The sequence below is a fragment of the Ovis canadensis genome, chromosome 3, assembly GCF_042477335.2.
Source record: "Ovis canadensis isolate MfBH-ARS-UI-01 breed Bighorn chromosome 3, ARS-UI_OviCan_v2, whole genome shotgun sequence".
Classification (NCBI taxonomy): Eukaryota; Metazoa; Chordata; class Mammalia; order Artiodactyla; family Bovidae; genus Ovis; species Ovis canadensis.
Genome location: NC_091247.1, coordinates 130,062,898 through 130,090,423, shown reverse-complemented (window position 1 = coordinate 130,090,423; position 27,526 = coordinate 130,062,898). Strand labels below are relative to the sequence as shown.

The 27,526-nt window shown below is 36.8% G+C and overlaps 1 protein-coding gene across 11 annotated transcripts in view; it reads left to right on the top strand.

Annotated features, from left to right (window-relative positions):
* Positions 1 to 27,526, top strand: part of CEP290 (centrosomal protein 290) — a 92,744-nt gene that overhangs the window by 60,066 nt on the left and 5,152 nt on the right. For 5 of the 11 annotated variants that reach the window (XM_069580657.1, XM_069580659.1, XM_069580654.1 and 2 more), the window contains 14 exons: positions 2,076 to 2,289; positions 3,578 to 3,715; positions 5,289 to 5,510; positions 5,852 to 5,974; positions 6,607 to 6,752; positions 7,074 to 7,229; positions 12,935 to 13,058; positions 17,235 to 17,369; positions 19,738 to 19,824; positions 20,500 to 20,664; positions 21,177 to 21,299; positions 22,205 to 22,377; positions 25,698 to 25,839; positions 27,081 to 27,154. In XM_069580657.1, coding sequence (XP_069436758.1) covers positions 2,076 to 2,289; positions 3,578 to 3,715; positions 5,289 to 5,510; positions 5,852 to 5,974; positions 6,607 to 6,752; positions 7,074 to 7,229; positions 12,935 to 13,058; positions 17,235 to 17,369; positions 19,738 to 19,824; positions 20,500 to 20,664; positions 21,177 to 21,299; positions 22,205 to 22,377; positions 25,698 to 25,839; positions 27,081 to 27,154 — 2,022 coding nt within the window. Of the gene's footprint in view, positions 1 to 2,075; positions 2,290 to 3,577; positions 3,716 to 5,288; positions 5,511 to 5,851; positions 5,975 to 6,606; positions 6,753 to 7,073; positions 7,230 to 10,270; positions 10,355 to 12,934; positions 13,059 to 17,234; positions 17,370 to 19,737; positions 19,825 to 20,499; positions 20,665 to 21,176; positions 21,300 to 22,204; positions 22,378 to 25,697; positions 25,840 to 27,080; positions 27,155 to 27,526 lie in introns of those variants that run through there. The other 6 variants (XR_011255199.1, XM_069580662.1, XR_011255200.1 and 3 more) reach the window with 5 other exon arrangements.

Below are 27,526 nucleotides of genomic sequence, written 5' to 3'. Positions count from 1 at the left end.
AACTACTGAACCTTGCGTGCTCTTGAGCCTATGTTCCACCACAAGAAAAACCACCTCAATGAGATGCCCACACACAGCAACTAGCGAGTAGCCCCCGGCACTCACCGAAAGCCCGCATGTAGCAGCAAGGATGCAGAACAGCCATAAATCAATCATTAAATAAAACAGGCTTATATTTAGGTATTTTGTAATCACTGTAGAACTATCTCTGGTGCTCAGTTTCTTATCTCAAAAAAAAAAATGAGAAAGTAAACTACTTGACTTATAATTCTATTCCATCTCTGAGGTCCTTATTGGAACCTTTGATTCTTTATTCATTTATCCAAGATGCTTCTGACAAAGCTAACACTATTTTTGCTTTATTAAGAAGCTGCCACTTTAAATGAATTATTCTCTAAGAGAAAAGAGAATTAAAGTAGCATGTGGTATATTTTCAATCTGTATTTCCTCTTTCTGTTAAACTTTATACATGAGATGCTATTTTTGATATATTAAGTTTCTGTCATATTTTAGAGCATAACATTTCTCTCATTTCTGAATCTGATTCTTGGATGTTGAAAATAATTAACTTTTGATATCTCCTTGTATATTTACTATTTCGCCACCTGAACCACTTGAAGTTGTTGTTTTGTACTTCTGTCATTTTAGCCTAAAGTTAATACTTTTATTCTCTGTGTGCACAATGGTATGCATATTTTAATGCGTCTTAGGAAATTATAGTTCTGTGTGATTTCTTTAGTGAAACCTTATATTTTTACAGTTGGATGATTATTTAAAGTGCCTAAGATTTGCTAGAAGAAACAAGTCTCAGGTTATTTAATACTGTACCTGCTGATAGTTTAACATACCTTTCTGTCACTGAACAAAGTTTAATCATTTGAATCTCGATATTGATGGCCTTATTAATGTAGTACCTATGTAAATAGTGAACTGGATGTAATGATGTAATTCCATTTATAAGACTAATATTGAATGAGCAGTAGGATTAATTGAATTTACTAAGTCTTTGTGCATGCATGCATGCATTTAGTCACTTCAGTTGTAAAAAGTCTTTAGTTTCTACTATAATATCTATTTCCATATACAGCTACAGAGTTATAGATACAGTACTGGTGACTTTAAAACCATATACAAATTAAGAGTACACATGGATGGTTTCTGTGAAAGTTTATATTTTGTCTTTGTAAATGTCACTATAGGGCAGTGATTTTCAAGCAGAAGTGATTTTGCTCTCCTCTCCCCTCAGGGACATTTGATGTAGACATTTTTGATGAATGACTAGGAGGTACTACTGGCATCTTGTGGGTAGAAGCAAGGAATACCGCTAAATGTTTTAAAATGCATAGACAGTAACCCCCACCCCCAATGAAGAATTATCCAGCAAAAATGTCAATAGTGCCATGGTTGCTGCTGCTGCTGCTAAGTCACTTCAGTCATGGCCATGATGGAGAAACCCTTATATAAAGGAAGCAGTTGCGTCTTGCAGGAACCATAATATTTAAAGTGTTATTTTGTTCATTCTCTATATATTCCATCTAGAGCCATAAATTACTGATGCAGTTGTTGGAAAAACATAGTAGGCAGAAACTGGAAGAAAGTCTATTTTATGTTAAGTTAAATAGTAGTTAAGTAGAGTAAAGAATTGTTGCTCTTTCAGGATTTGGATCGAGATTTAGATTTTTAAGGATACTGAGGACCAAACATTTGTTCTTTGTAAAATTTGTATCAATCAAACTGTTAAGTGCAGCAACTGCTACTGCTACTGCTAAGTCACTTTAGTCGTGTCCGACTCTCTGCGACCCCATAGACGGCAGCCCACCTGGCTCCGCCGTCCCTGGGATTCTCCAGGCAAGAACACTGGAGTGGGTTGCCATTGCCTTCTCCAGTGCATGGAAGTGAAAAGTGAAAGTGAAGTCGCTCAGTTGTGTCCGACTCTTAGCAACCCCATGGACTGCAGCCCACCAGGCTCCTCCATCCATGGGATTTTCCAGGCAAGAGTACTGGAGTGGGGTGCCATTGCCTTCTCCGAATTGCTGCAACCACTCTACTAAATACATATGTTTGCTGTATATTAGGCTCCAAGAAAATCATGCAGATGAAGTGAAAAAAATTAAAGCAGAAGTAGAGAATTTGAGGTGTCTTCTGGTGCAATCACAAAAGGAGTCACAAAGTTTAAAATCTGAACTTCAGACTCAAAAAGAAGCAAATTCAAGAGCTCCAACAACTACAATGAGAAATCTAGTAGAAAGGCTAAAGAGCCAATTAGCCTTGAAAGAGAAACAACAAAAAGTAAGTAACAATAGAAAGTTAAAATGTGGTAGAATGCTGTTAGTGAAGATTTGTAAAAGATGATAGCATGCATCTCTCTGTTGTAATAAAAAGTATAAGCGTTATCTTAAGCCGTTAACAAGGTTGGGTCTTTCAATATAACTCTTTTAGAAAGCCCTATAAATTGGTGGTGTTTTTAAGTTCAAATATAGTCCAACTTGGGCTTTCCTAGTGGCTTAGACAGTAAAGAATATGTCTCCAATGTGGGACACCTGGGTTCGATCACTGGATTGGGACGATCCCTGAAGAAGGAAATGGCTACTCACTCCATGGAGAATTCCATGGACAGAGGAGCCTGGTGGGCTGCAGTCCATAGGGTCATAAAGAGTCAGACACGACTGAGCGACTAACACATCTATGCATTGTCTAACTTATCTTTCTATGTTATCAGTCTGATTTGTGGGTTCAGTTCGGTTCAGTCGCTCAGTCGTGTCCGACTGTTTGCGACCCCATGAATCGCAGCACGCCAGGCCTCCCTGTCCATCACCAACTCCAGGAGTTCACTCAGATTCACGTCCATTGAGTCAGTGATGTCATCCAGCCATCTCAATAAAGAAAAATCTTCTTGAAAATATTTTCTCTCCTTTTCTGTTAAGATGCTCTGTTACTGAGGCCATTTTAAACAATTTAAATAATTGAAAAATTTTAAACAATTCTGGGGATTAAGAGGGAGATAGGATAAGAGGAGGAAAATTAAAGAAGGAGATCTCAGAGACAGTGCTGTGAAAAGGGGTTGGTCAGTGGATTAACAGGTTGATTAGTTTGTTTTCCACTTATCTCAGATTTTGTATATAATTAACTGTTTTAGAAGGTGCTACTGTTTTTCTGTGTTAGCTCATGAAATTTATTGGCAAATTTTAAGTCTTTTCTAATCTTGTAACTTTGTCTTCTTAAATTCAATTAATTTCACATGGAAGCATGTATTAAGTGAGTAATTTAAATAAATATTTCAGCTTAGAATTTTGAGAACAGAACATGCCTGGGTTGGGTAATGCAGATTGTTTGATTTAATGCTAGATTTTAACAATTATCATTATTAAGATTTTGGATACACTCAATTTGGGAAGAACTGAGTTCACTTACTAATGGAAATCAGTTTGAAACAGCTGGATTGTTCATGAACACTGATTAAACACATGGTATTATAAGAGAATAGTTTAAAGTAATGAATCTTATGTGTATTTTATATTACACGTTTCTCATATAAAGTGTCACTGTTTAAAAATTATGTATGTTTTGGAATTTTTAGGCACTTAGTCGGGCACTTTTGGAACTTCGGGCGGAAATGACAGCAGCAGCTGAAGAACGTATTATTTCCGTGACTTCTCAGAAAGAGGCAAATCTCAATGTTCAACAAATTGTGGATCGACATACTAAAGAGCTAAAGGTGAACATGAGCGTGTGCATTCATGTAACAGAATTCCCACTAATTCCTGTTGGAAGAAAATTCACTTAGATATATAATAATTTTGATAATGAATAAGAAATTTATTCTAATAAATAGTGCATAGATGTACACATTTTGAACACTAAATATCTTTACCATATTCACTGAATATTGTCTTGAAGGTTAGTATAGCGTAGTCCATTATAAGACAGTCCTCAATAGAATTAAATTTAAGAAACATTTTTCTTAGGCTTTTTAAATTCTGTATTGATAAGTGAGATTAGTTTTTGCTAAGTTCATAATATGACTTAATTGACTTTCCTCTTTTAGCCCCTGAAGTAGTTTATGGAAATTATGTGGTCCACATTTAATCTATAGGGCTGCCCAACATTAACGCCTTTTCTTTTTTAAATTATTTCTTAATTTTTGACAGTGTATTATTTTCTTACCCAGTTATTAGGTTTGTTACTGTATGAAAATTTTTTTTTTCTAAAATGTGTACATTTAATTGTGATTTTTAAATTTCTTTACATAGAGTTTCATACAGTTTGAATAAAATGAAAAATTGTATGTTTTATTTTGTAAAACATATAAAATATGTAGTTTTTTAAAAACATATAAAAACATATAGTTTTTAAAACATATAAAAACATATAGTTTTTATATGTTTTATTTTGTTTGTAATTTTTATTTACTTTTGGTTTTTATGTATACCCTTTATCACCATTAAACCATGTAAGGACTGGATTTTACTCAGATTTTTTAAATCTCCTATTGGACCTATTGAGATTATTAGCATATTTGGTAATAAAAATCCAGTAAGTCGTAAATAGGTATAGCCCTGTGATGATCAGTCCCTTTCTCTTTGTCGAAATTTCTGCTCTGAATTCCTCAAAAACTTCCAGTCATTTTTCTTGAAACAATTTTTTTACTTTTCCAAGGGAGTTTGTATTTTGTGTAACTGCTATACTACTGCTAATTTCCTATTAGGGCTATTGATAATCCCTTTGGGCCTGTAGTAATTTATTCAACAAAACATATATTAAGGACAAATAATCCCATCTATGTTGCTATCTAGGACAGCTTGGAACTCCTTTCTAGTGGCTTATGTATACTGTCTAGTATTGTGAGCTGCCCTTTTATGTCTTGTCTTTACAAAATAGAATACAAACTACTAAAAGATTTTTGTTTTATGCTGTTCTTAGGCTTCACGGTATTTTTTAAAAATGCTTTATACAGTGATATTTACTTGTTCTTCTAATAAATTAAATCAGCCAAAATGAAACATTTGCTTAGTTGATGAAATTTTGGTTCTAGGTGTTTGCTGAAGATGAATTGCTTTAGACTGTTTTTTTATGTTTTGTTTTTTCCCTGAAGGTAGACTTAGTTCATTTGAAATGAGGATAGAAGAATTTATATAGTTTGTGGTGGGTTTTTTTGCATGTGTGTACTTAAGAATTTAGATTGAAACTTTCTTATTAGTAAGTATTAGTGGTATACTTTATTATTATTGCTTTTATCATTGATATTTGCTGAAGATTCATGATTTACACCTTTCTTTGTCTTGTATTAGTCACAAATTGAAGATTTAAGTGAAAATATTTTAAAACTTAAAGAAGCTCTTAAAACAAGTAAAAACAGAGAAAACTCACTAACTGATAATTTAAATGACTTAACCAGTGAACTTCAAAATAAACAAAAAGCCTATGGTAAAGTGCTTAGAGAGAAAGATGGAGTTGATCAAGAGAATAATGAACTGAAGAGGCAAATTAAAAGATTAACCAGTGGATTACAGGTAGTCTTATTTGTGATAATGTTTTGATTTATAATAAACAGGTAGTAGTTTATTTCCACTTTTTCATTTTTTCTATAATATTTGCTGAAACTAGCTTTCAAATCACTTTGATTAATGTAGCCGCTAATTCCTTCAGTGACCTCTATTGTATTTGTAGTTTTAAAGTAGCATAGCTTATTAAAATATAGAAGTAGTTACCATGTTATGCTTAAATATCAACAGTGTCATTTAGAAAGTATGGTTAGCTGTAGTCTCAAAGTTTCTACAGTTGGAATATTTATTGTGTATTTTGTTTGATACTTTTATGCTTGTTTAATGTAAAACTACATCTTGTTTTTTAGGGCAAACCTTTGATAGATAACAAACAAAGTTTAATTGAAGAACTCCAAAAGAAAATTAAAAAGCTAGAAAGCCAACTGGAAAGAAAAGTGGATGAAGCAGAAATGAAACCTGTGAAAGAAAAGGTATGTGAAGAGATGTATTGATATGTTTAAGGTAGTGATAGTTAAATGTGTAGTTGAAGACTAGATAATTTGTTGATCTGTAGACCTGATACATATACCATAAGTGGTACTAGGTAACATAGAGGCATTCAAGACAAGTGTCTGTCCTTTAGGAATTTACTAGTCTACTTGAAGAGACACCAGTACGTCTTCCTCAGAAATTACTCTTCTTTCTGACATTACAGTACATCCAAAATCCCTTTATACCATATATATTCAGCTATATTTATCACTTTTCCCAGTGTAATTGTTTATATAGATTGGTTTATACAGACCTTTGGGAAAGAAATCTGGGCATTTTTATCCTTCATTCTTGACCCAGATGTGTCCTATTTAATCCTTCAGTGGACTGGATTATTATTTCAGAGTAAACAGAGGGACTTGGATATATTCAGTGTTTGCAGTAACAATCAATAACCAACCCACTCATAAATTGATTCTGTAGTGTGAAAAATAGCTTGAAATTTTCTTACAAGTTAACTAGTAAACTGTTTTGTAGTAAAAAAGTTATTGATAGAAATAATCCAAAGAAGAACTCAAATTGGCTAAAATCCATGTAATTAAACTTGTAAATAATTTGTTATTACTTACAGAGTGCCAGAGAAGAAGTAATTCGGTGGGAAGAAGGTAAAAAATGGCAAACCAAAATAGAGGGAATTCGAAACAAGTTAAAAGAGAAAGAGGGGGAAGTCTATATTCTAACAAAGCAATTGACTACTTTGAAGGATCTTTTTGCCAAGTGAGTTTAATGTAAAACTAATTAATTATGTATACTTTTTCATTTACCTGAAAGTTATATAGTTTTTGTGTACTTGCTAAAATGAGAAATTCTCCATCTTTATCATTTATTATCTATATTTCACTTTTTATTTTTTTAAAAATATGTGTTAAATATATTTTAATAATTTCTAAGTGGAATTTAGTTAATTTAGCTCATAGCAAATAGAGAATGATCTTGTTTTTGTACAAACATACATCTTATAATAAGGAAGCTACAATTTAATAAATTGAACAAGCCAGTGAATGGTACATTTTCATGATTCTGTATTAAATCCCACAGAGCTGATAAAGAGAAACTTACCCTGCAAAGGAAACTAAAAACAACTGGCCTGACTGTTGATCAGGTTATGGCAGTGCGAGTGTTGGAGTCAGAAAAAGAGTTAGAAGAATTAAAAAAGAGAAATCTTGACTTAGAAAATGACATATCATATATGAGGTAAGCTAATACATTAAAATGCAGAAGCATATAATAAACCATACATATACCATAAGTGGCACTGGGTAACATAGAGAAGTTCAAGACAATTCCTTTAGGAATTTACTAGTCTACTTGAAGAGACAGCAGTAACTCTTAGTCAGAAATTACTAAGCATGGCCCCGCACATTAGAACTAGACCCAGTTTCTCCCACAGTCAGTCTTTCGCATCAGGAAGCTTCCAGAAGCCCCTTATCCTTATCCCTCAGAGGGCAGACAGAATGAAAACCACAATCACAGAAAACTAATCAAACTGATTATGTGGACCACAAACTTGTTTAACTCAATGAAACTATGAGCCATGCCATGTAGCACCACTCAAGACAGACAGATCAAGGTGGAGAGCTCTGACAAAACATGCTCCACTGGAGAAGGCAGTGGCAAACCACTTCAGTATTCTTGCCTTGAGAACCCTATGCACAGTATGAAAAGGCAAAACGATAGGACACTGAAAGAGGAACTGCCCAGGTTGGTAGGTGCCCATATGCTACTGGAGAAGAGTAGAGAAATAACAGCAGAAAGAATGAAGAGACAGAGCCAAAGCGAAAACAGCGCCCAGTTGTGGATGTGACTGGTGATGGAAGTAAAGTCTGATGCTATAAGAAACAGTATTGCATAGGAACCTGGAATGTTAGGTCCACGAATCAAGGTAAATTAGAAGTGGTCAAGCAGGAGATACAAAAGGTCAACATCGACATTCTAGGAATCAGTGAACTAAAATGGACTGGAATGGGTAAATTTAACTCAGATGACCATTATATCTACTACTGCGGGCAAGAATCCCTTAGAAGAAATAGAGTAGCCATCATAGTCAACAAAAGAGTCCAAAATGCAATACTTGGCTGCAGTCTCAAAAACGACAGAATGATCTCTGTTCATTTCCAAGGCAAACCATTCAATATCACAGTAATCCAAGTGTGTGCCCTAATCAGTAATGTTGAAGAAGTTGAAGTTGATCTTTTCTATGAATACCTACAAGACCTTCTAGAACTAACACCCAAAAAAGATGTCCTTTTCAATGTAGGGGACTGGAATGCAAAAGTAGGAAGTCAAGAGACACCTGGAGTGACAGGCAAGTTTGGCCTTGGAGTACAGAATGAAGCAGGACAAAGGCTAACAGAGTTTGGCCAAGGGAACACACTGGTCATAGCAAACACCCTCTTCCAACAACACTAGAGAAGACTTTACACATGGACATCACTAGATGGTCAGTATTGAAATCAGATTGAGTATATTCTTTGCAGCCAAAGATGAAGAAGCTCTACACAGTCAGCAAAAACAAGACCGGGAGCTGACTGTGGCTCAGATCATGACCTCCTTATTTCCAAATTCAGACTTAAATTTTAGAAAGTAGGGAAAACCACTAGACCATTCAGGTATGACCTAAATCAAATCCCTTATGATTATACAGTGGAAGTGATAAATAGATTCAAGGGAATAGATCTGATAGACAGAGTGCCTGAAGAACTATGGACGGAGGTTTATGACATTGTACAGGAGGCAGTGATCAAGACTGTCCCCAAGAAAAATGTAAAAAGGCAAAATGGTTGTCTGAGAAGGCCTTACAAATAGCTGAGAAAAGAAGAGAAACGAATGGCAAAGGAGAAAAGTAAAGATATACCCATTTGAATGCAGAGCTCCAAACAATAGCATGGAGGGATAAGAAAGCCTTCCTCAGTGATCAGTGCAAAGAAATAGAGGAAAACAACAGAATGGGAAAGACTAGAGATCTCTTCAAGAAAATTAGAGATACCAAGGGAACATTTCATGCAAAGATGGGCACAATAAAGGACAGATATGGTATGAACCTAACAGAAGCAGAAGATATTAAGAAGAGGTGTCGATAATACACAGAAGAACTATACAGAAGAGATCTTCATGACCCAGGTAACCATGATGGTGTGATCACTCACCTAGAGCCAGACATCCTGGAATGCAAAGTCAAGTGGGCCTTAGGAAGCATCACTACAAACAAAGCTAGTGGAGGTGATGGAATTCAAGTTGAGCTATTTCGTATCGTAAAATATGATGCTGTTAAAGTGCTGCACTCAGTATACCAGCAAATTTGAGAAACTCAGCAGTGGCCACAGGACTGGAAAAGGTCAGTTTTCATTCCAATCCCAAAGAAAGGCAATGCCAAAGGATGTTCATACTACTGCACAATTGCACTCATCTCACATGCTAGCAAAGTAATGCTCAAAATTCTGCAAGTGAGGCTTCAACAGCACATGAACCATGAACTTCCAGATGTTCAAGCTGGATTCAGAAAAAGCAGAGGAACCAGAGATCAAATTGCTAACATCTGTTGGATCATAGATAAACCAGAGATTCCAGATAAACATCTACTTCTGATTTATTAACTATGCCAAAGTCTTTGACTGCATAGATCACAACAAACTGTGGAAAATTCTTAAAATGATGGGAATACCAAACCTGCTTACCTGCCTCCTGAGAAATGTGTTTATAGATCAAGAAGCCACAGTTAGATCTGGACATGGAACAACAGACTGGTTCCAAATAGGGATACATCAAGGTTGATATTGTCACTCTGCTTATTTAACTTATATGCAGAGTATATCGTGAAATGCCAGGCTGAATGAAGCACAAGCTGGAATCAAGATTGCCAGGATAAATATCAATAACCTCAGATATGCAGATGACACCACCCTTATGGCAGAAAGTGAAGAAAAACTAAAGAGCCTCTTGATGAAAGTGAAAGAGAGTGAAAAAAGTTGACTTAAAACTCAACATTCAGAAAACTAAGATCATGGCATCCAGTCCCATAACTTCATGGTAAATAGGTGAGGAAACAATGGAAACAGGGAGAGGCTTTATTCTGGGGGGCTCTAAAATCACTGCATATGGTCACTGCAGCCATGAAATGAAAAGAGGCTTACTCCTTTGAAGAAAAGCTATGGCCAACCTAGATAGCATATTAAAAATCTGAGACATTACTTTGCCCACAAAGGTCCATGTAGTCAAAGCTTTGTTTTTTCCAGTAGTCATGTATGGATGTGAGAGTTGGACCAATAAGAAAACTGAGCGCTGAAGAATTGATGGTTTTGAACTGTGGTGTTGGAGAAGACTCTTGAGAGTCCCTTGGACTGCAAGGAGATCCAACCAGTCCATCCTAAAGGAAATCAGTCCTGAATATTCATTGGAAGGAATGATGTTGAAGCTGAAACTCCAATTCTTTGGCCACCTGATGCGAAGAACTGAGTCATCAGAAAAGACCTTGATGCTGAGAAAGATTGAAGGCGGGAGGAGAAGAGGACAACAGAGGATGAGATTGTTGGATGACGTCACCAACTCGATGGACATGAGTTTGAGAAAGCTTTAGGAGTTGGTGATGGACAGGGAAGCCTTACATGCTGCAGTTAATGGGATCTCAAAGAGTCAGACACGGCTGAGTAACTGAACTGAACTGAAAATAATTGTGTTTTATCTTAAGCTTGAGTTCTGGTTATTCTTTTCGCATGTGAGTAGAGATGTTTCTGGTTCTTTTTACATCACATAATACAGATTATATTATTGAGCTTCTGAGCATTATATTCTACGACTCTGGATCTTGATTGAATTCTGTGGAAAAGGCAGTATTTTTGTTTTAGCAGGTCTAGATAGGCTCAGCCCCATTTTTTAACCTGCTTTCTGTGGGCTGTGGTTCCAGTACCATTTTCAAAACTTTTACAGTGCTCTTTTGCTTTGTTCTGCCTGAGCGCTTCCCTATTGACAGTCTGGTATGTCGGCTGTCTTCTGTTACGTCAGTTCTCAGATTCTTTAATGTTCGGATTAGGATCAGATGCATTCATGCATGCTCAGGGGTGAGCTCAGTACTTCATTAACTACTTTATAAGATTCCTTTCTAGAGCTCTTTTCTTCTGTCATCTCACTGATACATTTGGTTTCTTTCAGGCTCCTCTTTTTGGTTGTTATTGTTTCATCACTAAGTTGTGTCCAGTTCTTTGCAACCTCATGAACTGTAGCCCAACAGGATCCTCTTTCCATGGGATTTCCTAGGCAAGAATACTGGAGTGGGTTGCCATTTCTTCCTCCAGGGGATCTTCCTGACCCAGGGATTGAACTTGTGTCTCTTGCATCACAGGCAGATTCTTTAATGCTGAGCCACCAGGGAAGCCCCCCTTTTTGGTACTTTAAGGCACATTCTGAGGCTTTGGTTGCCCGGTTATACTGTGCACTTCAGCTGTTGTGCTCTTGTCTGCATCTAAGCCAGCAGCAAGAGAGCAAAAAAGGGGACATGTGGTGGTGGGGTCCCTACTTTGCTTTCCCCATTTACTAATCACAGCTCTACCAATTGGGGAAGATTCGTCTCCCTAAAAATTTCGGCTCCTTTGAATTTCCTTTGCAGCCTTTGCCACCACTGCCTTGGGATTGCCTGAGGGTTGAGATAGGAGAGTGCATAAGAGAGAAAAATAAGGAGGGATTTTTGCAGTGCCTAAGAGTATTAAGTGTTCTTAAGTGCCCTTGCTCCTGCTGAAGCTAGAACTTGAAGCCTTGCTGATGCTCATCTTCATGTTTCAAGCTGTGTTGTATTGAGGCTAGGAAATAATAGAGGAAAGAAAGAGGTAAATTCATCACCTGTGTGCTGATATTTCAAATTCCAGAACTTTATTCCAGTCTGTACAATATTTACTTTTCACAGTCTTCATGAGCTACCTACATTCCATTTCCTTCCCTTCTAAATGACTGTTTCTTAAATTCTTCAGAATTTTCCTTGATGGTGAAGAAAAAAGTGATTGAAAAATTTCTCTTCATTTTGACACCTGTTTATAGCCACTGTCTGGACCTAGCTTCCTTGTTTTTCTTAGTCTAAGCATATATTCAGAATAAAACCAAGTCTTTTATTTTTTTTTTGCAGTTTTCAGAAGGATCAAAATATTTTACTTTTGAAACCTTCTAATACTTCTAGATATTTAATAGCCTCTTTTCTAGTATGAATAGTATGACTCTATGTAGGCTGAAATAATTGAGAAGACTTTATAAAAGAGAACTTCAACTTGTCTTCTCTCTCAGTTCAAATGTGAATTTGTGAATTTTATGAATCACATGTAGCTATTAAAGGGAGAAAGGATATTCCGAGAAAACAGAACCCTAGCAGAGACATAGGGGGAGAAGTGATCTTTCTTGTGTGGGTAAGAGTGGATGTATTTTCCTCAGTAAGGGAAAACTCCTGGACAACTGTGCTGAACAGATGGGATTGTGCCAGATAGTGGAGGGCCTTGTACATCATGCAGATGAGTGTAAACTGAAAAAAACAGGTTATCTGGCCCCACTAAGAACCTATTAAAATCCTTGAACTTTTTGAAAAGCACATGAATGTTATGAAATTATTATGTAATGTTTTAAAAATAGTAGGTATTTTTATTCAGTTATCTTACACAATCCCAAAATAGATGTATGTTCTTTACAAACGTTAATGCATTTCTTTAAATCAAAATATGCTTACTTTAAAGGAGGCTAGCCATGAAATCCTCCGTAGAGGATCATTTTATAGAATAGTCATATCCCAATTTAATTTTTGTACAGTTTTGAAGTTTTGTAGAATTTAAGATACAGTGTTAAAAATATATTTTTCTATATTCTAATGTAATACAACAGTAAAGAGTTGGCAGTTTGAATAATAAAGAGTCTGTGATTATTGTTCATAGGACTCATCAAGCTCTTCCTCGAGATTCTGTTATAGAAGACTTACGTTTGCAAAATAAATACCTCCAAGAAAAGCTTCATGCTTTAGAAAAGCAGTTTTCAAAGGATGCATATTCTCGGCCTTCAGTAAGTGCATATCTTTTCATTGTTTTAATTCTAAAGTTTAAAAGTGAAATAATTTCTGCCTTTAGCTAGCTAGAAATAGTAGATCCTTCTCATTAATATTAATATAATAAATCCAGCTTTTGTTTTTACTTGGTAAAGATATATGTTTTCTTTAATTCTTTTTACATAATATAAATTTGTGGTTCTTATGCTTCGCATAAAGCTTCATTAAAAATGATTTCTGTAGATTTTAAATGTAGTTATGAGTTCTGTTGTAACAAGAACACATAGATAAATTAGGAAGATACATTATAACATTGTATCCATTTATGTGTGTGATACATTTCTAGTGTGTCTTTATAGTCTGATTAATGTAGAATTATTTGTTGTATCTTATTTTAAAACACTTGTGTGTATATTTTTATTATTTTTTTCCTTTTCTTTTCCTGTTTCTTTTCTTCTGTCTGCTTCAAGCAGAATCTGTTATGTGACACAACTACGCTTTCTCCTCTTGCTGCCAGTGTTAATAAATACAGGCATAATATTTTTCACAAAAAGAACACTTTACACAGGAACCAAAACAATCGCATAACAGTACTCAGAATTAAAAATAAGAAAGAAATAGATGTTAGTGCCAACTTACATCATCAGGTACCTAGACATAATCTACAGAATTACAGTAATGAAGAAAAACACAAAGCAGAAGATATTGTAGGTCCTATGGAGTTAAATAAATCTGAGTCAGGAACAAACAATACATCAAGTCCATTTAGGTCAACTGAAGGTACCTTGACCAATTTTAACCCCAGTTTTGAAAATGATCCAAATCCTGAAGTTCAGCAAATTAATCAAGACTGCTGTGAAAATGATGAGCAGGAAGATAAAAATAGGGAAGAGAAAGCTAAGCAAGATGAGAAAGAAAAGGGACACATAACTGAAGAAGTGAATCACGGCAAGCACATGGATCCAGCAGAATCTTCTGGGGAGGACCGTGGCTGGGCCACAGGGGTGGCTGCCCTGGATCAGTGTGCTGAGGAGGGTTCAGAGGCACACTCTGAAACCAATGTGCCAGTCCAGCCAAGAAATGAAGTGTCCCAAGTTTGAGTACATGGCAGTCCTTTATTTCTCTGTTGGCTGAGTTTCCTTATAGCAAGTAGCATATACATATGGTACAAATGGAAACAAATTGTGTCAGATTTGTAAAAAATATTAACTGTTAATAAACTTCTTAAACCCCAATATTTGACTAGTTCCTACTAAAACTTAGTGGTCGTGCATTTCTCTAATTCATTTTAGTAGTCTCTGTTTTACTACTGGTATTCACTAAAAGTATTAGATTAGACAACAGAATAACAAAAATAAGGCCCTTTAGAAGTGTTTGTTTTGCCTTAGAAATTCCTAATTCAGCATGTTGTAAAATCTCACTGCAAGTCAAATTTCACTACAGGGAAAATATTGATAAAAATCTGTTATGATGCTCTGTAACATTCTAATATACATAGCAAGTTCCTTTGATGATCTTTTTGCCTTGTATTATAACAGATACTTTTTTATATAATGAGAAAAGGGAGTTTATATGTATTGCCTAGGTATAGTTCTCACAATACTCTGCAGAGAACTATTTCTGTTTTACTTGGGAAGCTTGGAGAAACATCTCTTGTGATCAGGAAGATGCAGAACTAGGATTTATCTGGAGGCCTAATTCTACAGTTAATGAACTTTCTACATATGCTCTACTTCTGGTCAATTTATATGGCAGTCCCGAGTGAGAAGTTCGTTCTGAGTTGAAATCAAATAGCATTCATTCATTTATTCATTCCTTTCCACTTTGGATATTCTAGTCACCTAAGTCCTCATTAAATTAGACATTTAAATTGAGAGAAAATGGGCAAAAATGACTTAATTCTTACTTCATTTCCTTTTTCAGGCACATAATGCTTCTTTTTTTTCACTTGATAATAAGTAATTGAGAATTTGAGTTTTATCTGTGTATTATCTCTAACTCTCATCCCCTAAGAACTTGACTTTTAGCAGTGTATACCTTTTAATAAGATTCTCCTTCTACAGAACAATTTGTAAGTCTCCCTGAAATTGATTATACAAGAATTTTTTTTTTATTTTACTTTTATAGATGAGTTTTACTAGAATTTTTTTCCAAAAATTTAAACAATCTCAGCTAGCACTTTTGTTTTCTGAGAATAGGAAGAAAAAAATGATCCACATTCACTTACTTGAATAATTGCATCTGTATTTTAGTGAGGAGAACTGTTGAAAAAAATATTTCCCTGTAAGATCAGATAGAATTAGTCTTTCCTGTGATCAGATAGAATTAGTCTTTTATTAACTATCAGTGAGGGGTACTGATTATCATTTATTAAATTGCTCTTGTAGACTGAAGAGATGAAGTAAGGGAGATGGAAGAGCTCAGGGATAGGAAACTACAGCTTGCCAAAGTATCAGTGCCTTCACTTGTGAGGTGCAGAAGCAGAAGGCCTTACAAGGGGTTGGTCTTGCTTAGTGTTAACCTTAATGGTTACAGTTGGAGAAGGCAGGGGCAACCCACTCCAGTACTCTTGCCCGGAAAATCCCGTGGACAGAGGAGCCTGGTAGGCTGTGGTTCATGGGGTGGCACAGAGTCAGACACGACTGAGCGACTTCACTTTCTTCACTTTAACCTTAATAGCAGTAGAACCAGAATGTAGACTTGGATTATCTGACAACGTAGGAACACATCGCTGTAGCTTACTGACACCATGAAACATGTCTGTCTGCTTTCCTTGCCGCTATGTATGTTCGTAAGTGCCCACATTCTCTCAGTTGGAAGTCAGGTGGGTACATGCAGTGTTTCTGCCAGTGCTGTGTTATGTGCTCTCAGCTCAGAATCCCTTTACTTTTCTACATCCTATTCTCTAATGTCTTTACTTTAACTCTGTTTTACCTAAGAAAACTTACTCTTGTTTTTACTTTTTTTTTTAACCAAAGAGCGAAAGTGTCAGAATGTATTTAACCTACTGCTAATTCAAATGATGTTACAGAGCCAGGTATAATAAATGTATTTACAGAATATTGTACTTTAATAATGATGTATAATATATCAGTATATAATATGATGATGATCATAATAATGTCTCTGGAATTATTGACTTGATAGTTAATCAAGCCAAGAGACTAGAATGGGAGAGAAAAAACTAAAACTGTTCTGAGTGCTTTCACAACATTATCTCATATAATGCTCTTTAACAATCTTATAAGTGGTATCTTTACTACTTTGTAGTAAAAAGTAACCAAGCACAGATTTCTCTTTCAAATAATGTACAGTTTAGAATGAGAAATAAATATGAACATGGATAATAACCCCCCAAGGTAGATTCATGCCAAAACAAGTGCAAATAAAGTGTTACTGGATTTCAGAGGAGGGAGTGATTATTTTAGCTCCAGGAATGAGGGATAGCTTCCTAAAGGAGGAAGGAATTAAGGCACTTTTTGTAGGCTTGTGTATTCGTCTGCTATGGCAACCATAACAGAACACCTCGGAGTTGATGGCTTAAGCAACAGAAATTTATTCTCACAGTTCTGAAAACCAGAAGTCCAAAATCAAGGTATCGGCAGAGTTTATTTCTTCTTTAGGCTTTGGGGAAAGGATCCTTTCAGGCCTTTCTTCTGGCTCATAGATGGCTAGCTTCTCCTTGTCTCTGTAGTTACTCCCTTCTATATATATCTATGTGTCAAATTTTGTTTTTGTGCAAGTACATCAGACATTGGATTAAGGCCCACCCTAGTGACCCTGTTTTATCTTAATTATCTTATAGCCTGAAAAGGCCCTATCTCCAAATAAGGCCATTTGAGGTACTGGGAATTAGAACTTAAACATACGAATTTGGGGGTTTGATGGGGGTTGGGGCACAATGCAATCTATAACAGTCAGATAACAATAATATTTTATTTTGGACTGAAAGAACCACTGATTATATGTGTGGACATCATTAAATCATATTGACTTTGTTTTCTGTATTAATTTCAAGAGACTGATTACCTTTTGTGAGTTTGTTTATGGTTGTTTTACCTGGAGCTCTCCAGTTTTCTCATTCTTTTGAGGAACACTGTTCCCTTTTAGCATAGTGTTTTCTTACCCAGCGTGTCTTATGCAGCTTCTATTTGCTATACCTTAAAAATACTCCTAACTTCATTTTCCTGAAGACTTCAGGAATAGATTCAGATGATCATTATCAAAGAGAACAGGAGCTCCAGAGGGAAAATTTGAAGTTGTCATCCGAAAATATTGAACTCAAATTTCAGCTTGAACAAGCAAATAAAGATTTGCCAAGATTAAAGGTAAATTTAATATTCTTTATTATGGTTAGAAAGTCTAATGCCTGAAAACCTTTTTCTCCCTACTTAATTGTTATGTTTACTGTGTTAGCTTATGAAGAAGCCAGAAACTCATATTCATGAAATATGGTAGCGTTTATACTTTCTGCATTCCCTCATGTAACAGTTATTTGTTGAGGGCCTTCTTTGTATCAGGTACAAAGATACATGTGCTAGGAAACAGCCATCAGGAAAATTCTTGCACTTGTAGAGCTTATATTCCAGCAGGAAGGCTCATAATAGGTAAGCAAGTCAGTATATTGTATGTCAGCTGATGTTAAATGCTAAGAAGAAAAAGCACGGTTCATGTGTGTGTGTGCGTGTGTGCGTGTTGGATAGGGGTATAGTTGACCCTTGATCTACGAGAGTCCATTTATATGGGGATATTTTTCAGTAGTAAATACTGCTGTTTTACCTGATCCATGGTTGGTTGAATCCATGAATGCAGAGAAATTGCAGATATAGAGGACTGACTATAAGTTATACCTCCACATTGTTCAGCAGTCAACAGTATATGGGATTGCTCTTTAAAATAGAGCAGTAAGGGGAGGCCTTATTAATAAAGTGATGTTTTAGCAGAGAACTAGGGGACAGGTAAGGAAGTAGGTCATAAGATACTAGAAAAAGAATTCCAGACAACAGAAGTGGCAAGTTCAAATGCTGTGTGTGTGGCAAGAAGATAGTTGGTGTGTTTAATTAACAGTACCACATTTCAAAATATTTGGAAAAGTAATAAAATATTAGGGTAGCTCTTAAAATATAGTTCAATTTAGTTCAGTTCAGTCGCTTAGTGGTGTCCAACTCTTTGCGACCCCATGAATCACAGCACACCAGGCCTCCCTGTTCGTCACCATCTCCCGGAGTTCACTCAGACTCACGTCCATCGAGTCCGTGATGCCATCCAGCCATCTCATCGTCAATCGTCCCCTTCTCCTGCTCCCAATCCCTCGCAGCATCAGTTTTTTCCAGTGAGTCAACTCTTCTCATGAGGTGGCCAAAGTACTGTAATTTCAGCTTTAGCATCATTCCTTCCAAAGAAATCCCAGGGCTGATCTCCTTCAGAATGGACTGGTTGGATCTCCTTGCAGTCCAAGGAACTCTCAAGAGTCTTCTCCAACACCACAGTTCAAAAGCATCAATTCTTCAGCAGTCAGCCTTCTTCACAGTCCAACTCTCACATCCATACATGACCACAGGAAAAATCATAGCCTTGACTAGACGGATCTTAGTCGGCAAAGTAATATCTCTGCTTTTGAATATGCTGTCTAGTTTGGTCATAACTTTCCTTCCAAGGAGTAAGTGTCTTTTAATTTCATGGCTGCAGTCACCATCTGCAGTGATTTTGGAGCCAAAAAAAAAAAAGTCTGACACTGTTTCCCCATCTTTTCCCATGAAGTGATGGGACCAGATGCCATGATCTTTGTTTTCTGAATGTTGAGCTTTAGGCCAACTTTTTCGCTCTCCTCTTTCACTTTCATCAAGAGGCTTTTTAGCTCCTCTTCACTTTCTGCCATAAGGGTGGTGTCATCTGCATATCTGAGATTATTGATATTTCTCCCGGCAATCTTGATTCCAGCTTGTGTTTCTTCCAGTCCAGCGTTTCTCATGATGTGCTCTGCATATAAGTTAAATAAGCAGGGTGACAATATACAGCCTTGATGTACTCCTTTTCCTTTAAAAATGTTTAGGATGATTATCTCTGTTAGAAATTTTATTTTGATATTTGTTATAAATTTATTTTTGGTTTTCGAAATCTTATCCTATTTATTGGAGTCTTTTTCTCGACTGACTGTTTCATTTCTGTTTTTTTAACTTAGAATATTAGCAACATGTTAATTCCACTGGTAATAGTATAATTAATCTATGTCCTACTTCTTATTCTGGTTTTTACACTGTTAGAACCAGTGTCAGAGCAATTGTTTATTTTTTTGTACCATGTGGATATGGTTCTACATATGTAATTTATGGGACAGTTAAAACCAGGAGTTCTGAACTCAAATTTATTATTGTATACTAAGGCAGTAATGATGGACAGGGAGGCCTGGTGTACTGCCAGTCCATCGGGTCACAAAGAGTTGGTCATGACTGAGCGACTGAACTGAACTGAAGCAATAATGTAGGAAATATATATTTAAATCCATATATAAAATCTCTTGTATTAGTACACTTTACTTCAACATAAGTCATAGTTCAAAATCCTCTCATTACTAGGAAGATCCACTTGTTTACTTAAGCTATACGTTGGAAGAGACTGGTAGTTCCGGTGATTTGCCTTTCCTTATCAGTGACTACAACTGTGTTAAACTGTTACATGTTTTCTTTAATATTCTAGAATCAGGTAAGAGACTTGAAGGAAATGTGTGAATTTCTGAAGAAAGAAAAAGCAGAAGTAGAGCGGAAACTTGGCCACGTTAGAGGGGTGAGTATGTGAGAGTATGCCATATGTTTGTTTTAGCTTCAGAAGGGATATGCTGAAAGTGAGAATAAAAGGTTGGATATGTCATAGCAGTATTGATATGCCTTTACTGGTGCTTCTAGTTTCAGTTATATTCTGCTGCATGTACAGTGTAAAACATCACTAAGCTTTCTCTTTGTTTCAAGTTAATAAATTTCATCATCTGTCACATCTTACATGCTTTTGATTCCACTTGGACTCTATACCATCTCTTTTTTCTTTGCATCTCCCTCCACATCTTGAAAACATTTAACTTCCAGGAATCTTCCTTCTATTCATTGAGGTAACTACTAACTGCTTCTTGGTCTGATTCTAACATTTTGTAACTACTTTTTATGATATTCATGGCAGCTTCTTAGTTATAATGCTAATATACTAATGTTGGGTTTAAGCTGTTACTTATTAGCTGCATGACTTTAGGAATATCAAATTCTCTGAGTGTTGATTTTCTTGTATGTAAAGTGAAGATTGTAATTCCTCTTTCATAAGGTTATTATAATGAGTTGAAGTAATACAAACTTTGGCTTCAAATGTTAGGAATCAACAATGAGTTTAATAATAAATCTCTTGTATTCTTGGTACTTTATACTGTACTTTCTAAAATATTTGATTAAATAAAAAGTTAACATTTTTTCCTAGTCTGGTAGAAGTGGAAAGACAATCCCAGAACTAGAAAAAACCATTGGTTTAATGAAAAAAGTAGTCGAAAAAGTCCAAAGGGAAAATGAACAGCTGAAAAAAGCATCAGGAATATTGACCAGTGAAAAAATGGCTAATATTGAGATGGAAAATGAAAAGTTGAAGGTAATATTCTTAATGCCATTTGTACAGAATGTTATACTGATACAATTTGTATTTTTAAGGACAGTTTTAAATATAGTATATAAAGTGGCTTTAATGGATGAATAGATATTTTACACATGTGGAAAAAAATATTGGAGACAATGATTAAAGTGTTACAGTAGCATCATGTGGTCATCTTACTATTTCCAGACCATTGGTTCTCACTCTGGCAACATAAAATAATTAACTGTGTCTATTTTCAAAAATACAGTTGCTGAAGACCCTAATTTTGAGATTGATCAGTTATTTGGGGATTGGTCCCACCATTGGTATTGTTTTGTTTTTTAAGTCATCAGCTCATTCTAAGCCAAGATTGGAAACCTCTGCTCTAGATGACCAGTATTAAAGGGAAGAATTTAATTCTAATTGTATCAAATATCAGCTATAAAACTATGTTGAACTTAGTTTTATGAGTTTATGGGACCATCATTTATTTCCTCATTTTGATAATGTAGAGTTTTTTAAATTTCTAGGCTGAATTAGAAAAACTCAAAGTTCATCTTGGACGTCAGTTGAGCATGCACTATGAATCCAAAGCCAAGGGCACAGAAAAAATTGTTGCTGAAAATGACAGACTTCGTAAAGAACTTAAAAAAGTATGACTTTCATTATTGACTACACTTATTTTTGTTAATTAATACATTTTGGGAAAACTGAATGAAATAGTTGATGAGTGTCTATTCACAATAGATATTAAGAGACTTAGGAATTGTGCTTTATGCCCACCATCCTTTCATAGTGAGGAACATTGAAAATAAAAAAAATAATAAATTAACAGGCAGTATAATGTAGCAGCTGGGTTTCCCAGGTGGTACAGGGGTAAAGAACTCACCGGCCAATGCAGGAGACAGGGTTCGATCCCTAGGTTAGGAAGATCCCCTGCAGGAGGAAGTGGCAACCCACCCCAGTATTATTCCCTGGGAAATCCCACGGCCAGAGGGCCTGGCAGGCTGTAATCCGGGGGTGGCAGAAGAGTCGGACATGGCCGAGCACACGTGCACACATAATGTAGAAGCCACACAGCCAGGATCAAGCTTTAGCTTCATTACTTCTTAATTCTGGGAATGAGGGCAATCTACTATTCCTTCTCCTTCTCTCAGTTTCCTCATCTGTAAAACTGGGACTATTAAGTGTATCTATTTCACAGAGCTGCTACAGGGTTTAAATGAATTAATATTTATGCACATGTCTTAGAATTACACTTGATGTACAAGACAGTATATGAAACTATTTTGTTAAACAGGATTATGACAAAGTAACTATGGAGTAAAATATTTTAAATGTATTTTTATAACCTCATTTACATGCACTGTTGTAATTATGATGACCATATTGCAGTTTTAGAGTTAAAAAAATACTGGATTTTTTTTGGACTTTTAATCAGCATTTAGAACTTCAGGTTATTTTTCTTTCTAGTTTGTAGTGATAATTTTGAATATATTACATTCATGAGAACAGTATTACCTTTTGGCATAACATACTAATTAGCTTTTAATGATAGGAAACTGAAGCTGCAGAGAAATTACGGATAGCTAAGAATAATTTGGAGATATTAAATGAGAAGATGACAGTTCAACTAGAAGAGAGCGGTAAGAGATTACAGCTGGCAGAGAGTAGAGGTCCACAGCTTGAAGGTGCGGACAGCAAGAGCTGGAAATCAATTGTTGTTACAAGGTAGGAACAAGCAGCTTAACATTTGCCAGTTTTATCAGTTCTAATTCTGCCATTATTGTCTTTAAAGAATATGACATTATCTAATTCACTTAGTTCTTTCATGAAGAACCGTTGGGTGGTTTAACATGATCCTTACTCTTTCTTCCTTAAGAGATTTAACTAATTGGGGTGTCAGGGCATGGATCAGAGCAGAGCTGGGGCTGGGCTGAGGGTGTTGGAGCCCAGCAAGTTTCCTGAAGCTACTGTCAACCATGAGCCCAGACTGACGGTGCCCAACTAGTCCTGCTTTTCTCCGTGCTGCGTTCGTTTTCTACCCCAAGTATAAGCCAGGCACAGTGGAGCCGTCTTGTCACAAGCTGTGGCATACCAGAGTAGGCTGCGCTGCAGTTTGGGAGTTATGTTCTGGGCAGCTTGGTCTTCAAATACCTTCAGCAGATGAATTCAGCAGACAGTTTCAGTGTCTTTCAGCTCTACTTTCTGGCACTTGATTTTCTCCCACCCCTGAGCCTTTTCTACAAGTATGTGTGGTTCCTGCCTATCAAATAAACTTTGTGGCTATGAAAGAGGTTCAGGCTATAATTCATTGGCAGGCTGTAATCCAGGGCGTGGCAGAAGAGTCAGACATGACCGAGCACACGTGCACACATAATGTAGCAGCCACGTAGCCGGGATCAAGTTTTAGCTTCATTGCTTCTTAATTCTGGGAATGAGGGCAACAGGAATTCACTAGCAAATATTCGTATGTTCATTGTCACTACCACCAGGGGTGGTTCATTGTGACTGATGAGTCGCTAAAAGGCTTTGGTGTCATTCTCATTTCAACCTTAAGCAGCTACTTCAAGGAGTATGCATAGAAGTGGAGACCAATGAGATCTTGCCCACGTCCCTCCCTGTAACATCATCCGGAAGGAAGTTGTGTTCTTTACATCTGCTGACCCCATTTCAGAAGGCAGAGTCGTCTTTATCTTACCATATTCTTAGAGTTCCTTCTGTCTGTGCATCTAAGTACCCCCTTGGATGTCTAGCTGCTGTTTAGAATGGACTGGATGTGGGTTTGCGGTCACCATCACTACAGCTGGCATGGAAATCTTAGCACTGTGAGGCTACAGCAGGTCTCAGAGGGGGCCTGCTGCACTGCACTTGCCCCTGTCAGACAACTCCCAGAAGGAAGGTTTTACAGGTAGATTAGAGGGCCCAGGTGGCCAGACAGTCCTGAAGAAGGGTCCCTTTCTAACATCATAATGAGAGTACTCAGAATCTGCTCTTCCTCCCACCCCAAAGCTGTTTCTTGATTCTGTCAGAGGGCTAATGTGAGGGCTGACTGAAATAGTATATGTGATGGTATAAAGGGGAGAAGGAGTCTCTCCTTTTGTCTGCTTAGACTCCAGCAGAGGCTCTCAACCAGCCGGCCTATCAATTGGCTTCTTGGTTGGTCCTTTATTTCCTGCTACAATCATGTAGGGACCAAAAGAATTCTAAGTTGCTTTGAGATGTATTTATCTAGCAGGTATTTTCTCAGTACCTGCTACATGCTAGACTCTGCTTTATGTTAGATATATTTCTAAAAGGCCTACTTTAACTAAGTTTCTTCAGAAAGCCAGGTAGCTTCTGGGGCTTGTTGTTCTTTAGTCACTGAGTTGTATCTGATTCTTTTGCGACTCCACAGACTGTAGTCCACCAGGCAAGAATTTCCCAGGTGGAATACTGGAGTGGGTAGCTGCTTCCTTCTCCAGGGGATTTTCCTGATCCCGAGTTCAAACCTGTGTCTCCTGCATTGGCAGGGAGCCTGGTGGGCTACAGTCCATGGGATCACAGAGTTGGATACGACTGAGTGACTGACACACACATTTCTCACTCTGACCTCAAGTAAATTACAGTTTTTCTGTGAGTTAAAGTTGTTTTTTTTTTAATCTGTGGAAATGATAAATCCCCTGTCCTTTCTTTTCTAAAAAAGGCTCTGTGAAGGTACACACACACACAAAAATAACGAACGTGAAAAGGGTTTATAAATTTGAGCAGGGTAATGAGAGACCTTTTAGATCATTTCTGTGTTTCTAATCTGAAAACTGTATAGGTAACTGAGCATAGAGTAGGCCTTCAATAAACACCTTTCAAAAAAACATAACTTGACAGAAGGCTAATTCTGGTCTGTAGCCTCATATATCCCTTAAAAATGGCTCAAATCTGCAGCTGGGATTAGACACCCAGGTCAGTAAAGTGATTTATCTTTTGGTATCCATGACACATTATGCTTATACTGAAATCTTTATAGTTGTTCTATTATTTACTCAATAAACTAATGACATCTATTCTGTGTCTGGCTTTATAATACCAACTGCTGAGACAGTCCAGGGTGATGCAGGAGCTGTTTTAGACAGGTGGTCAGAGAAGGCCTCTCTGACTGGCTGGCATTAGAGCTAGGAATTAAATGAAGTGCAGGAGTGCACTTCAGGTATTTCAGCACTTTTTTGACAGTTTTTGTTAGGTTAACAGTGTTGCCTTCTAAGTTCCTAAGGTTTATCAAATACTCTTTGATGATAATTACTTTGATATAATATTGAAATAATAATTTTTCTTCCTTGTCGTGTCCTTAACCTGATTTTGCCAAAGTGCTTCTTCTTTTTCTTTTCTCTGGAGAAATCTGAATGTTATGAACGTTGTCTCTTCTAAGATGGAATGTGCTTGTGGAAACCGTTTTGGCTCAATGTTTTAGAAATTTCTTTTGGGGTGTTTTTTTTTTTTTTAACTATTGATCATTTCCTGAAAGATTACAAATCTATTCAGATATGCCATTTTTCTTATCCCTACTTTTACACATTCTGTTCCCTCTCCCAGGAGTGTTGTACTGGTTTTGTTCTAACTGGATTAACTCAAGTGTGTGTGTGTGTGTGTGTGTGTGTGTGTGTGTGTGTGTGTGTGTGTGTAAGAAAGAGAGAGAGAGAAATGCTTTAGTTATCTTTAAGTATATTCCTAAGAATATCCAGCAATATACAATTTTATATTCTTATGAATTTAATTTCTATTTCTTAGTTTTGTGACTGAAAAAGGTATTAATCTTTTACAGTGGTCAGATTCATTAGGCTCCATCCTTGTTTATAATCTTGGGAAACACCTAAATCCTCAATTTAACTGGCCTGTTAATTAAGGGGTACTTCTCCCTTGCTGTCAGATAATGCTAAATAAATATGTAGGAGAAGATTTGACCAGAAGAACCAGTATAAGATATTCTTTATTTCTAATGCAGAAATTTTCAGTGGCTTTTAAATCAGTAAGAGAAATTATTTTCCATGTCTATACCATTTTTCCCTTTATACTTTTAGAATGTATGAAACCAAGTTGAAAGAATTAGAAACTGATATTGCCAAAAAAACTAAAAGCCTTACTGATCTTAAACAGCTTGTAAGACAAGCAACAGAGAGGGAACAGAGAGTTAAGAAATATACGGCAGACCTTGAGCAACAGGCAAGTAATGTCCTTGTTTCACCTTCTGTGTGTGTGTGTGTGTGTGTGTGTGTATGTGTGTGTGTGTTAGCTGCTCACTCGTGTCCGACTCTTTATGGTCCCATGGACTGTAGCACTCCAGGCTCCTCTGTCTATGGGATTTCCCAGGCAAGAATACCGGAGCGGGTTGCCATTTCCTAGTTCAGGGGATCTTCCCAGCCCAAGGATCGGACCTGCATCTCGCCTCCTGCATTGTAGGCAGATTCTTTACCACTAGCGCCACCTGGGAAGCCCTAAGTGAAAGTCACTCAGTCGTGTCCGACACTTTGCAACCCCACACCAGTCCATTGAATTCTCCAGGCCAGGATACTGGAGTGGGTAGCCTATCCCTTTTCCAGCAGTTCTTCTCAACCTAGGAATTCAACCAGGGTCTCCTGCATTGCAGGCGGATTCTTTACCAACTGAGATATCAGGGAAGCCTTGGGAAGCCCTATCCCTGACAGACTTTACACGTATTTACCAAGTAGTCCTTTTAAAGTATAAAGCACATCATAGCAGTCCACCCTTAGAATCTTCCAGTGGCTCCCATACCCTAGCATAAAATCCTGAAGTCCTTTCATAGCCGGCAAGGACCTACATGATCTGGCATCTGGTTTCCTCTCTAGCTTCATCTTTACTTTCTCTGGTATTCAGTATTCTAGCCACAGTAACTCCTTTCAGTCCTTGGAACAGACCAAACTCACTTGGTTTATTCAGGGCCCTGCTTTTGTTTCCCTTGTTTAGAATACTGTGTCCAAATATTCCCATACCTCACTCCCCACTTGCATGTCTCTCCTTAAATGCAGGCTCCTCAGACCCTCCCAATCCCCGCACTGCGTTCCATTCACTTTCTGTCCTCTTACTCTCTTATTTTTCTTCAGAGGCTCCTCCATCTTGAAATGTAAACCGATTACATCACATCACATGCTCACTGTCTTCCCCCACTGACATTGAGAGAACCACAGGAAAATGCAGGAAGGGATTTTGCCTGTTTTTTCCACTGCTGTATCCAGTGTGCCTAGGACAGTGCCTGGCATGCAGTCAGTAGTTCTTGAGTAAATAATTGTTGAATGAATAGTGGATAGAGTCACCATAGATGTGTAATCATATGTACTTTTGAAAGCTCAAATTCTAAAATTATACTTTATTGAAACTATGGATCTTTATAAAACCCCATATTTCCATGTCAAACTTTGTCTTCTAACTTTTCATTGTGCACAAAGATTGAGATTCTCAAACATGTTCCTGAAGGTGATGAGACAGAGCAAGGCCTTCAACGGGAGCTTCGAGTTCTTAGGTATATTATTTGTTTGTATGACTACTTTTTCAAAAATCATTTTTTAATACAACCAGGTTTGCTGTATCTAGAGTTTTTTCACCCTTGCTGCCTAATTGGTTTATCAGCCTTCTTTCACCCTTCTAATGCCAGTCACTCTTTATATAATAGATGGTATAAAAAGGATAAACCAGATCCTAATATAGGTGTCGTCTGTAGTTTAAACTTTCTTAATAGCATGGAATATATTAAACCTTAGCTTCCAAAGGCAAGTATTAATGGAATGAGAAAAAAAATTCTTTACTTCCAAGGCTCTGTGTAGCACACTCTTGTGAAGCTCCTCCCTCCAAAACTACTCTTGAAAATGACATAAAATTTTAAGAAAAAAGTGGA